Consider the following 13,781-nt stretch of genomic DNA (forward strand, 5'->3'; position numbering starts at 1 on the left):
CTACTATACAGAAGTAGAGCAACATGGTTGCTTTATTTATTTTCTGGAAGGGGCAACATAACACGGAATTCATCCACAAAATGTTGACTTGAACATAGACATTACCAGATCCGTAGAGGACAGAAAGTGATCAGGAAACCCAGTGAACACAGAGGCATTCAGAGCCAGAGCCTGTTATGGTTTTACAACTGTCACATCCTATCTCAATCCCCAGATGACTCTATCCAACCAGGAAAATGTATGGGGAAATTTACATGGTCTAGCTCTGTAAACAGTGGTGGTAAAACCACTCTGAGGGGCCCTATGGGAGACTCACAGAGGGACTCACCGAGATAAAAATGAGTGCTTGAGCCATGACATATAGATTTTTGAAATATGAGTACTCCAGCAAACACTAGACAGCAAACGACTGTACATAAACCCTGACTGTACATAAACCCTGACTGTACATAAACCCTGACTGTACATAAACCCTGACTGTACATAAACCCTGACTGTACATAAGCCCTAAGTATTACTCCGTGGAGAGTTGGCAAACAAGCTAACATTTCAGTGGAATTTCACATGAAACTGTAAAGAGCAAACAATAACAGTTACATAAGTAACCTTTATTAAAATGCAACGGACTCGGGGAGGGGGGGGGGGGGCTTGGGCACTAACACTTTAACACAAAGTAAATGGACATGAAGAGTAATAAATGTGATATTTAATAATTTGGTGGGTGCTTATATTTTTCCTATTTCACACATGTACATTAATACGCATGTGAGAATTGGAAATGTGTTTTTTGCATTTCCCACTCTCCCTGAGACACCCTCGGAGAGTAGGGTCAAGGCCAGGGTCTGCCATTATCAATGGCGACCCTGAAGCAATTAGGGTTAAGTGCGTTGCTCAAGGGCACATCGACAGATGTTTCACCTTATCGGCTCTGGATTCAAACTAGCAAACTTTCAGTTACTGGCCCAATGCTCTAACCGCTAGCCTACCTGTCGCCCCTTTACTGTCATAATGTATCATATTACAATATGTAGGTCTTGGGAAGGTCTTAAACTGTCTCAGCACACTCCCCAAAATACCTTTAGTAATTTATCATTGGGGAACATGTGCATGAAAAGCTGCAATACTATAGCAGGAGTTTGCACAGAGAAAACAACCTCGTAAGTAACTACTGTCGTACAGGCTTCCTCCAGTCATCAAAGCTCTGGGCCTATACTGTTTGGTTGGCTCACCTTAACTTCACAACATGCTGTCAAACTATGTGAGTCAGTGGATGAAAAAGATTCCAGCTGACTCTTAAAGTTAAACCTCTCTCTCAAGCTCTCTCCCTCTCTCTCTCTGTTTAGCTGTCCTGCTAATACCGCTGAAGTAATCACAGATGTGTCATTTTAGAAACGCAACCCAGCGGGCGTGCCGAGTTGGAGCGCCACTGCCATCCCAGAGCAGAGGAGGAGACAACAGTCATGTACATACATGTAGCTGCTATATTAATCTCTTACTGAACTATTCCTGTTAATCTAATAATCTGCAACTGTCTGGAGTTTTTTCACTACATCTGTCACTTCATGTAGTTAAATAATATGGAAATCTAGCAAAGTACAGTAAAAGTAGTTTGTACAACAGGAGGGATATGTTGTCACAACTTCCTCCGAAGCTGCCTCCTCTCCTTGTTCAGGCAGGCTTCAGCGTTCGTCGTCACCGGCCTTCTAGCCACTGCCGCTCATCATCTCATCATTCCATTTGTTTTGTCTTGTTTATTACACACTCCTGGTTCATATCCCCTCATCAGTACCTGTATAAGTGTTCCCTCTGCCCCCCTTGTCTTTGTGTGTGATTGTTTATTGTGGAGGTTAGTTTAGCTCAGTGGAGCTCCTTGTATTTTGTATCGCCGGGATGTGTTTGACGCATTGCTGCATACCGCTGTACTTTCAGAATAAACCCTTTTAGTCTGTGATTTACCCTCATGTGCCTGACTCCTTCAAATCACTCACCACATTGGTGGGATGTGGAAGGTTTACAGTGACTAATGCAGCTCAATATTGTATTCTACATTCTCTTAGAAAAATCCACATTTTACATGGAATTCACTCTTTCAATACTGGTTCATGAGTAGCCATATGTGTCACTGTTTTTGTATGAACACTCAGCATGGTTAGGCATAAATGCGGAAGACACATTTCGGTTGAATGCATTCAGTTGTGCAACTGACTAGGTATCCCCTTTCCCTTCCTCAGAACTGTACCTGTCCATCGAGGTCGAAGGCCAGGCAGGCGATGCCGTGTGTGTGCGTGTCCTTGAGGATAGACACGGTCTGTACAGTGTAGGAATCCCACACACAGATGTAAGGCTCCTTGCCCACCTGTCCCGTGGCTACCAGCACACGCTCCGGATGCAGCGCTAAACTGTAAGGAGAGAGAGAGAGAGAGATACAGTCAGAGAAAGAAAAAGGCAGAGTGAGAGAGAGGGCGGAAAGAGAAAGAGAGAACCCAGAGAACCCAGCTGCACCCTCTAGAAAGAGACCAGTGAGATGATTGACCTGTGTAGCTCAGTTGGTAGAGCATGGCGTTTGCAACGCCAGGGTTGTGGGTTCGATTCCCACGGGGGGCCAGTATGAAAAAAAAAAAAAATGCACTCACTAACTGTAAGTTGCTCTGTATAAGAGTGTCTGCTAAATGACTAAAATGTAAAATGTAATTGACAGTCTATAGGCCTAATGATCAATGATGATCCCTCTCACAGATAGCCTGGGTAAAAATAAAAAATAAAGACTGAGCAGAGGAAGGCCTAGCGTTATCAGAGAGCGGAAGCTATTAGCCTGAGTTGCATCGTTGGATCTGTGACAGGCCAAGGCAGGATCATGGTGAATCAGAATGACAGCTTTACCCCTCCTTGGATGTTGTACACTCACACAGGACATGGCAGGAAATAGCCTACCCACTGCCCTATTTCAGGATTTCTCATCCTCTAAGCCCTGCCCTTTGCCCCCTTCACCTTTACTACATTATCTAGGGCTCCCAAGCACAGATACTGTAGTCATCAGAAGCAGCCCCTCTCTGCTCTCCCCCACCTCCATCGGGGCATACTCTACATCTGAGCAACAGTCTGATGCATGTAGCATCCCCCTTCCAGCAGCTGCCAATCACATTCCAGGCAGGTCTGAATGATTCACTGGGAAATTATTTCCCTTGTGTTGGCCTGTTATATATTTCATGCTGCGACGAGCTCCCACCATTATAATCAGGGCACCTGTTTTGCCAACTGCACTCCACAACTTCTAATCCTGTATCGGTGTATTCAGAGAGCAGGCCAGAGATCCACTGCAGCCGTGTGCTGCTGACTCCTATCAGCTCAGAGGGGGGAGGCGCCAGATGGGGGTTTCTCTGGGAAACCAGGCTTCCCGGGGTCAGGAGTTTTTCATATTTTATTGTGACATTCAATTTGCATTTGAAATGCGCTGCAGAACTACTCTGCTTGCTCTGTCACAGCTCTGGAAATTGCTTTTTAGCCTGGTGGTGTAATTCCTCTATTCAGCCGTGGTGCTGTGGATCTTAATCTTTTTGTTGTTGTTGTTTTTTGTCCCATCGCTGCAACTCCCGTACGGACTCGGGAGAGGCGAAGGTCGAGAGCCATGCGTCCTCCGAAACACGACCCTGCCAAGCTGCACTGCTTCTTGACACACTGCTCGCTTAACCCGGAAGCCAGCCGCACCACTGTGTCGGAGGAAACACTGTACATGCACGCGACCGAAGTCAGCATGCATGTGCCCGGCCCGCCAAAGGAGTCACTAGAGCGCGATGGGACAAGGACATCCCGGCAGGCCAAACTCTCCCCTAACCTGGACAACGCTGGGCCAATTGTGCGCCGCCTCATGGGTCTCCCGGTCGCAGCCGGCTGCGACACAGCCCGGGATCGAACTCGGATCTGTAGTGACGCCTCTAGCACTGCGATGCACCGCCTTAGACCGCTGCGACACTTCTCATCACCTCTTATATGAATTACATAATCATATCCAAGCAGCTAAAAACAGTAGTCAGAGGAAGAGAATATGATTGGTGCTCTTTGAGATACAGGAGGACATTAAATGCTTTTCAAACTGTGTAATAGTCATCAGGTCAACAGCACACTGATATCGATACCATACATTCAGCAGCTTTATTCAGTACACAAATTAAACAAAGAGAAGGACATCGGATCAATGAACCTTTGTACAAACATTGCACTTTGCATTGCAGAGTACAAACTCTGTGCTCTGCATTTCTGAATACTCAAGGTCAGAAACAGACAAAAACCTTTTGACTGTGATTCTACATTTCCTACAGAGGTTGCATTACTCTAGCCAAATAGCACTATGACTTTCACTGTCTTTTTTACACAACAGACTTAGAGAACGTCTGTTCTTTCCTTTCTAAATCCGAGGGTAGAGAAATGTCCTTATTAAGGAAATCCCAAGCAGAGGTCTGTGTTCTCCTCAGAGCAGCTGGAGAGTGTGTGGAGAGATGGGGGACCTGTCTACTTTTTTATTACCAGTGACAGTGAGGGTTGAGACAAGGCCATTAACCTCTCCTCCTCCCAACTCAATCCTGTGGACAGATGGGACAGGCCAAACTGCAACCCACCCCGTGAAGGCAGGGCTAAGCCGGGGCACACCACATCAATCAAGATTCAGCCCCTTGGGCCACTCTACTAGTTTATAAAGATGGTACATCTCTTGACTCGTAGAGTCAGTTTCTTTCTTTACTCGATGTCCAGTCCAACCTCTCTCTTGGAGTTTTCCTTTTCCTGTACTGACATAATAATAATAATAATAATAATAATAATAATAATAATAATAATAATAATAATAATAATAATAATATAATATGCCATTTAGCAGACGCTTTTATCCAAAGCGACTTACAGTCATGCGTGCAAACAGCTACAGACAGTACAATAGCAACACTCCTCCCAGTCCTTCCGTCACAATAACGTCACCGCTTCAATTACATTTCTATCAGCTAATGAGATTGGGAAATATCGAGGCTGGGGGGTGCTGCAGTGCTGCAGTTCTCTGGTTTGATAAACGGCTGTTTGATGTGTCTGGCTTCCACCTGCCAAGAGCACTCTGAATCCAGGCAGGCAGGCAGGCAGGCGTGTTGGGCTGGATATCTCTGCAGTCATGGAGGGTGGTACTGGATGCTGGATAACTCTGCAGTCATGGAGGGTGGTGCTGGATGTTGCTGAGAATTTTCCTGCTAAGTAGGAAATGCAAACGTGTAGTGTATTTAAGTTTTAAAAAGGCTTCTAAAGTTTGTAATTTCCACTTTGAAATTTCAGACCTGATTTGCCCCTCCAAAATAAAAGAATGAACCCCTACAAAAATTTCCATTAAATATAATTCATATAATAATTCACATTTCCTGTTGATGCAGGATTACTTTCCTGGCTCAAATTAAGATCCTACATCTGTACTGTTGGGTAGATAAAGTGAATAGGGCATGTTCAGAGGAACCAATGTAAACCCCAGGGACAGTGACAGTGGCTCAGGGACTTGGTATGGATTATGGCCCATCATCATGGTGACAGAGCCATGGCAGGGGAAAAGTCGAAGGTCACTCAGGGCCAGCCATGGAACCATTTAACTAAAGTGTTCGATCAATAGAGTCATTAGGAAAAAGGGTTTCATTGAAGCACGGTGTGCATGCTTGCATGATGTGTGTTTGTTTAGTTTCACAGTAAGTCTGCTAATTGTATAAATCTTAATTGATTCCACTCAAACAATAATTGTTGCTTAGGGGCAACTCAATTATATTGACATGGCTAATAAATGAACAAATTCTGCTCTCAAATCAGCAACTACATCAGCCTATCTTTCTTGAATCCAAGTCCCTACATTAGTAAATGACTTCAATCAACAACAACAAAAATCTAATAAACAAATATGTGTATCTTGATTGATAGAGTATATTAAAAAGGGAGATATGATGATGTTTCACAGTCACACACACACACGCACTCACTCACACACACACACAAACCACTTGTCACAACATGGCTAGCTTCTAAGTCAGTTTTCATCCACACTAACACAGCAGTCACCTTGTCTGCTCTTGTCCAGGATTATAAGGAAGTATAGGATTAGCACATTTTAAAAAGTATTTATCTTCCTTGGCTTTTATAAAGCTTGTTTAATCTGTCCGCCAATATTACACCATGGCTGCTTTTACACAGGCAGCCCATTTCTTATCTTTTTTTCACTAATTGGTCTTTTGACCAATCTGATCAGCTCTGAAAAAGATCTGATGTGAAAAGATCTGATGTGATTGGTCAAAAGACCAATTAGTAGAAAAAAGATCAGAATTGGGCTGCCTGTGTAAACGCAGCCAATGTACTGCACCTGTCTGTCTGTGGCGAGGCAGCTCCAAACTAAACAAAAGTGCCAAAATTGAGTTTGTTATGCTAGTGTCTGGAACCAAGACAACACCTCAAAATGCAGTTAAACTTGATCCTTCTTTAATAAACCAACAACACGTTTTCTTATTTTTCTATTTCTAAAGCTTGGTGTAGTTTAGTGAAGATGCTAAATAAACAGTCATGCACTCTGGAGTCTCCTAATTGGAATAGACAGACATGATCTTTAGAGTGCACAACGGCATTATCCCACCAACAGCCTCAGACCTGTCAATCCACACAGAGCACCTGAAAATACCACTCCACTTCAGAAACCCTTTCTCTTGTGCATTCATGCATCAGTCAGATACTATGATGATCAGGATTTAATTGTGTGTGTGTGTGTGTGTGTGTGTGTGTGTGTGTGTGTGTGTGTGTGTGTGTGCGTGCGTGTGCGTGTGCATGTAGGGGAAGGTGGGTCAGGATGTGCTCGACGAGGGATAGCGGTATGGGGGGTTGAAAATACTTGAGCTTTGTAGCAGCACTAACCAAGATAAGCAGCTTTGGATAATGAATGAATGGATGATTGTAGTACTAGTGTACTCATTGGGATTTTGAACAGGCGTGCGCCAACCAGGATGCAGAAATGAATAGCCAAGCTGATGAGTGTGTGCTGGAAAACCAAGAGCAAAAGGCTTGTCCCCAGCTATTAGCATCACAGTAATAAGCTAAACCGCACGCATGACTTCACCCTGAGAACATGCATGTTCATGCCGCACTTGACCGAGCATAGGTTCAACACATATGTTACACACACACTATGCCCTGCAAACAAAAAGGTGTCATTAGGACGTCCCCGGAACGTCAAGAGGTTGTGTCATGGTCCCCTGGACGTCCTTAGGACATCCCCTGTTTGCTGGGATGTGTTGTTTTATATATATATAGCACACCAACTCTGATAAAGGATGACACATTACATTTCTACTGCACAACTAAATCTCTGTAACCTAGATACAACACAGTACACATTCATTACCAATGAAGACTTGGGACCTTATCTAAAAAGAGCACAGCAAGCAAATGTGCCAGAGTGCACGAAAACGAGTGTGGCTGGATCAACTGTCACTGTGTGAGCATAATCACAATCTGCATCTCATCATATCAATAACAAGGAAAACACATCTGAAGTCAGAGAGAAGATGATAAAAATGTAGATGTGTCAGACATTCCTGCTTTCAAGCTAACGCTTGCGTCAAAAAAGGCAACAGCCTCACGCAAAGTCCTGCTAATAAGATAAGGGATTCCAGAAGAGCTGAAATAGATTGTAGTGTTGGTGAAACAGAGAAATGAGGCAAAGCGAGAGTGAGTAGGTTGCTTAGAATGGCTATAAATACCATCATCAGACAGAGGCAAGCAGTCCTGCAGCACCCTCTCATTGATACTATTAGAATAAAGAGCATCACGAATCAACACAGATGAAGGATTACATGAGAAATGAGAGAATGGAAGTGCACATGGGTTACAGATGGACATGGCCACACAGAGCACAGAGAGTAGGGACGAACAGGAAGGTAGAGAGAAAGGGAGAGGAGGAATTACAGCAAGAGAGATAGAGAGAAAACAAGTAACAGTGGGTGATGTTATTGAATTTTTTTAACTTTATTTAAGCAGGGGCTCATGCTGATTTAGTGGGGTAATATTTAACATATATGCATATTATATATACACATCACATGCGACCCATGATAAGACTATGCAATTAATATGATAAAAGTGTATTAAACTGAATATCTTTACCTGACTCCATTTTAACATTATTGTAAAACCATGTGCAATCAAGTATTATGCGTTTAGCTGACTAAGATCAAGGAATGGTCATGAGAAGCGAATATCAAAGCAAGTATTATTTCATAACTTTTCAAATGAATGGATTCACGTACAAGGCATAAAGCTCGAGTTACAAGGCAATACTGACATTAACAAAGCATCATCCTAGGCATATAGATCCTAAGGTTAACTTACAAAACAAAGCATGAACAAAGACATGCCTACTAGGCCAGAGGCCTTGAAGCCTAGGAAATGAGAATTGATCATACAACCTTCCTCCATGGACAGGATACAGGATACGAGAGAGAACAAGAGTACCCTAATCACCCAGGCCCAATCTCCAATGCGCTATGATAAACTGCGTCCAATGGCTTCAATACAGAGGCAGCTGAGTCAAGATTACTTTCGCAGTCAAAAAGCAAGCCGAGATATGCCGCTCAGAATTTAAAAAACGTACCATTAACGTAATAAAACAGTTCTGTAGGAATGAGGTTTGTGCAGTAGGCCTAATACATTATCACAGCATATTGGCTATATGACTGGCCTGCCAATATTGTTCTTTTCAGACCATATTATATTTCAAAACTCGAGCTTTGACAACAAATAGATCAGTTGGTGTAGCACTTACAAGGCACAGCTGAGCATAAATTGAAATAATTTGCTTTTTTATTTTACTGGACTGATGGTACCTGCATGTGATGTTCATGGTGCTTTCATGACAACTGGGAACTCGGCAAAAACGAGGTCAAATCATGACGTCAGTGAAGTTCAGGTCAGAAAGTCGGAGCTCTAGAAATATGACCGAGTTTCCGAGTTGGATGACCGTTCAAAACAATTTTCCCCAGTCGGATCTCGTTCCCAGTTGTCTTGAACGCACTGAAGTCTGAGATTTCTGAATTCCCAGTTGTTTTGAAAAAGGCATTAGTCTCAGCGGAGGGAGGGAGAGAGCAGCAGAGGATCCTCCTCTCACACTCCTTCCTTTACTCCGGTGAGACTGACCAGAGAGAGGGACCAGAGAGAGGGGACACAGTCTTCCACCTGATGGCGAAACTCGAGTCGCACCGCATCTACCTCAGGCACAAATTCATGTTGTTACTAATACCAGAGAAAATGAAATAGGCAAAACGAGCAGCTAATAATAATAAAAATACAGGGCTATCGATACACTTAACTACTCATTCATTGCAGCTGCAGAGCGAGTGGAAGTAGAGAGAAGCGCTTTTAAAGTTTTGTAATAGTGTTGAATAAAAACAGTGTTGACAGTGCTGAATAAAACTTAGACATGAACTCACTCATAAAAACAGATGCTCTTTGCTGTTTTATTTGGCAGTCTCTAGTCATGGTTTTAAAAGTTATGAAATCTCACGTAGGCTAGTGCCAAACTTTGCTGTAGCTGCGGTCGTGGAAACTGTAAGTAGGCACCGTGATTTGAGCTGTCCGATTGGCCAGCGCAGTAGGCGAAACATGGAGAGAGAAAAAAGGAGCGCAAGCCTTTATCGTTGGCTTTTCTACAGAAATGTTTGGTGATCGACTAGGAATGCCTTGAAGATCGACCACTGGTATAGACGATATCGCCATAGTCAATAACCGGAATTAATGTTGAGTGAATGATTTGTTTACTGCTATAGACGGGTTGACTGACAGCGTCACGAGAGTGAAGCACGCGCATCGATGTGGCTGGAAGTCGTGCATTGTTATGATTCTAAACGGCCAGATAGCTAGTAACAATGTCAAGAAACTACCATGTGGGGAATCGTAGGTGGCTCGTTAAAGCTAATTGTATCTTGTTATTGATACAATGTCTTGTTTTGAGGTGTTTTGACTGATGTCATGTCTATGCTAATATGTCCAAAAAAATCGCTAGCTACCTAGCCAACAACTGTAACGATGTATTTCAAATCAAATCGCATTTTATTTGTCACATGCTTTATAAACAACAGGTGTAGACTAACAGTGAATCGCTTTCTTACAGGCCCCTCCCAACAATGCAGAGAGAAAAATAGAAAAAGAATAGCAAGATAATAACACGAGGAATAAATACACAATGAGTAACTATAACTTGGCTATATACACAGGGTACCAGCACCGAGTCGATGTGCAGGGGTATGAGGTAATTGAGGTAGATAATTTATGTACATATGGGTAGGGGTGAAGTGATTAGGCAACAGGATATATAATAAGCAGTAGCAGCAGCGTATGTGATGAGTCAAAATAGTTAGTGCAAAGGGGGGTCAATGCACATAGTCCGGGCAGATAGTCCGACAGAAAACACGTATACTGTAGTTCCTGTTGACTAGAGGACAGAAAACACTTATACTGTAGTTACTGTACACTAGGGGACAGAAAACACGTATACTGTAGTTCCTGTTGACTAGAGGACAGAAAACACGTATACTGTAGTTACTGTAGACTAGAGGACATAAAACACTTATACTGTAGTGGAGTGGATAGACAAGACAGTACCACAAAGTACTATGCTGGGCGCGACTCAGTGAGAATGAACAGGTCCTAGTCAGTCCAATGAAATGGCCTTTCATTCATGTTCCTCACCTGGCCATTAACTAGCTCTCCTCAGTCACTCAGACAGTCAGAGGGTCAGACTGGAAGACTGGCAGACAGAGAACGCCACAGGGATAACATCAAGAGGGTGATATATGAGGAGAGCAATTAATTCATCCAGCACACAAAACACTGTAACAAATCTAAACATAGCTTTAAGACAAACAAACGGAAGAACTGAATAAAGTCAGACTGACTGAATAAAACACAGACTGACTCTAAGCAATGAAAGTTAGACTCCATTCACTGTAGAGAGCTGTCTCTGTGGCTGTTTCCTCTGTAGAAAATGAAAACAGCACAGTGAGGAGGGAGATGACTGAAACTCCCACTGCTATTTGAGGCGGCTGCATCTTTTTCACATGACTTCGTGCAACGTGAGAGAGAGCCGCCCGCCAAACAGCTACAGTTCTGTCTCCTGTGCCTGCTCCACACTGCTTCCCCTGAGCCCTCACCTCTGAGGTAACCAAAACACAGTCATCTGTGCACCACAAGACTGTATTAGCTCACCAAGCTAAAGTCTAAGCATGGAGAGCCAACACAAGTCTTCAGGTCTCAGACAAGGCCACTCATGGCATGAGCTTCACTGAACTACCTCCACTACACATATGCTTCTGATATGTACTAGAGATGGATCGCCTCCTCATGGCATTTGAACTGAAGCACTTCACACAGAAGTCAAGGCAATGCAAGGTCTGTCTCTCTGTTGACTAATTAATAATGGATCAACTGAACAGCTGACTAACGACACTGCAGTATATAATCCTAGTCATCTCTAGGCCAACAACACAGCCACTGAAGCAGTGAACACAGGTCATTCAGTACAATGCGTCATTGTATGGTGCAAGATGCTGCAATTTGTCCCCTAGAAGTGAAAGGGGTAATCTCCACAGACCAAATTATAATAAAGAATCTTCCTCCCCCTTGATGTGAATGATTGGAATGATCATATGAATGTGGGTCTCTGTGTCAATTCAAGTTTACCTGACCCACCACCAGAAATATCTCTGTGGGATTCACAGACTACAGCTTTTCAAACATTCCCTGAAGGTCCTGGAATGTTTCAAGTCCATTTATCCTGGGAGTTATGATGGGTCACTGCAACCTGGTCTCAGAGCATTTCGTATTATTCTGTACGTAAATCCGAGAATGCTCCATTTAGTATGATATGTTACATTTCGTATTGTTACATAAGACAGATGGTTATGACAGATGGTTGGTTGGGGTGGATGGGTGGTCATATAACGTGAACGTCTAGCAACCCAAAGATTGCAAGTTTGAATCTCATCACAGACAACTTTAGAATTGTAGCTAATTTTTTAGCTACTTTGCAACTACTTAACATGTTAGCTAACCCTTCTTCTAACCCTAACCTTAAGCCTATTAACTAACCCTTCCCCTAACCCTAACCTTAACCCTTTAACTTTACTCCTAAACTTAACCTAACCTTAACACTAACCCTAACCCTTAGCCTAGCTAACGTTAGCGAGCTAGCTAACATATCATACGTTTTGCAAATTCGTAACATATTAGACATTTTGCAAATTCGTAACATATTGTACGTTTTGCAAATTCGTAAAACATAAAATACAAATTATAATATGTTACATATCATACTAAATGAAGTCTCGCGGATTTACGTGCATAATAATACGAAATGCTCTGAGACCAGGTTGGTCGCTGAGCAGTCATCATGGGTTTTAAGGGTGGAATAGTGAATGCAGAGTGGAGTTACTGTATTTCACTGTGACTAACAAGAAATACCAGGGCCCTACAGAAAGATGACGGCAAATAACTTACTTCAAATGCCATAATTTATGTAAAATAAATCCAGTTTAGAATCGTGTAATAAAATGTCTCACCTTTTTGTTCCGAAAAAAAATACGGTATTGTATCAGAGATATAATACAGCAACTGCATCCTTCAAGACAACTAACACGTTCAAATCATTACCCAAGCCTCTACTTTGAATAAAGTCGCTGTCCACTAAGTAGGTGCTGAAACGAAAGCTACTTTTAATGAATCGCTGTCCATCCAGTACATGCTGTAAGAAAGCTACTTTTAATGAAGTCGCTGTCCATCCATTAGGTTTTGAAAGAGGATAGTTAGCTCACAAGTTAGGACTCAGTGTGATGTTTTCACAAACTATACCATTTTGACTCGTTGAAACTGTATAACGTTAGTCACATATTACAACTCATAACCTCGATTCAATAGAGACTTAGGCAAAATATCTCCTCGACAGAAATATAAACTTGATCTTTTTCGTGTTTTTATCGGTGCCAGGTCGTTGCGTTTTATTTTGGATCTCGGCATATGAATGAGTTTCTGCAAGTGGGATTACCTGATTATGTCATCGTTGTGTCCCAAGTAAAATTTTTGCTTGTGTTCACGTGTGTTATACACTACTCCCACACCGGCGACGAAGTAGACAATTTCCTTGGCCGCTGTGTAGTACAAGTTGTTGCGGCACTGATGTCCACGATACCCGTAAACCCACTCTAGTCGCAGGTGACAATTCGGAGCGGTCCTGTCAGCCATGTCCGTACTTCTTTTCTGTCGTGAGTTTTTTATATTTCTTCATTCACCAAGACGGATTTCATTCGATCCGTATCTCTTAGTTCCACTGGAAATGCATCGTATCCGGTCCAAGCGGTTTTAGCGGGCATTCGAGTACCATGTGCATAATAGTCTCACTGAATCTAGTTTTACTTCGAGATTATATGCTTATCTTTAATTCAAAATGGTTAACTATGCTGTCCTTTTCATAGTGAAAAGCATATATCTACCGCTACTTCAACCTTAGGCTAGCTGCCCCTCTCGAGAGTCGAGGCAGGTCGAAGCTCTTGTCAAATCCTATAAAGATGGAGTTTTCGCGTTTATTTACAAGCACCGCCCCAAAATGTTATCTACATTGGTGATAGACCAACAATCTGTCCAATCACATCCCCAAATATCCATTTAGCGTTTGAAGGGATGTTCACGGACCAATGGCAATCATTATAATTGGACATAAACGTCCTCTCCTAAAGAAT

General features: G+C 42.7%; 1 protein-coding gene across 2 annotated transcripts in view; it reads right to left on the reverse strand.

The window, feature by feature from the left end:
• LOC121544898 (echinoderm microtubule-associated protein-like 5) overlaps positions 1 to 13,587 on the reverse strand; it is a 50,823-nt gene extending 37,236 nt beyond the window's left edge. For both annotated transcript variants that reach the window (XM_041855129.1, XM_041855128.1), the window contains exons 1-2: positions 13,091 to 13,587; positions 2,240 to 2,399 (exon numbers count right to left, since the gene is read on the reverse strand). In XM_041855129.1, the coding sequence (XP_041711063.1) occupies positions 2,240 to 2,399; positions 13,091 to 13,287 (357 nt within the window). In that variant the 5' untranslated portion in view covers positions 13,288 to 13,587. The remainder of the gene's footprint in view (positions 1 to 2,239; positions 2,400 to 13,090) is intronic.
• Positions 13,588 to 13,781: the final 194 nt, after the last annotated feature.

This window comes from Coregonus clupeaformis, chromosome 29 (assembly GCF_020615455.1).
Source record: "Coregonus clupeaformis isolate EN_2021a chromosome 29, ASM2061545v1, whole genome shotgun sequence".
Classification (NCBI taxonomy): Eukaryota; Metazoa; Chordata; class Actinopteri; order Salmoniformes; family Salmonidae; genus Coregonus; species Coregonus clupeaformis.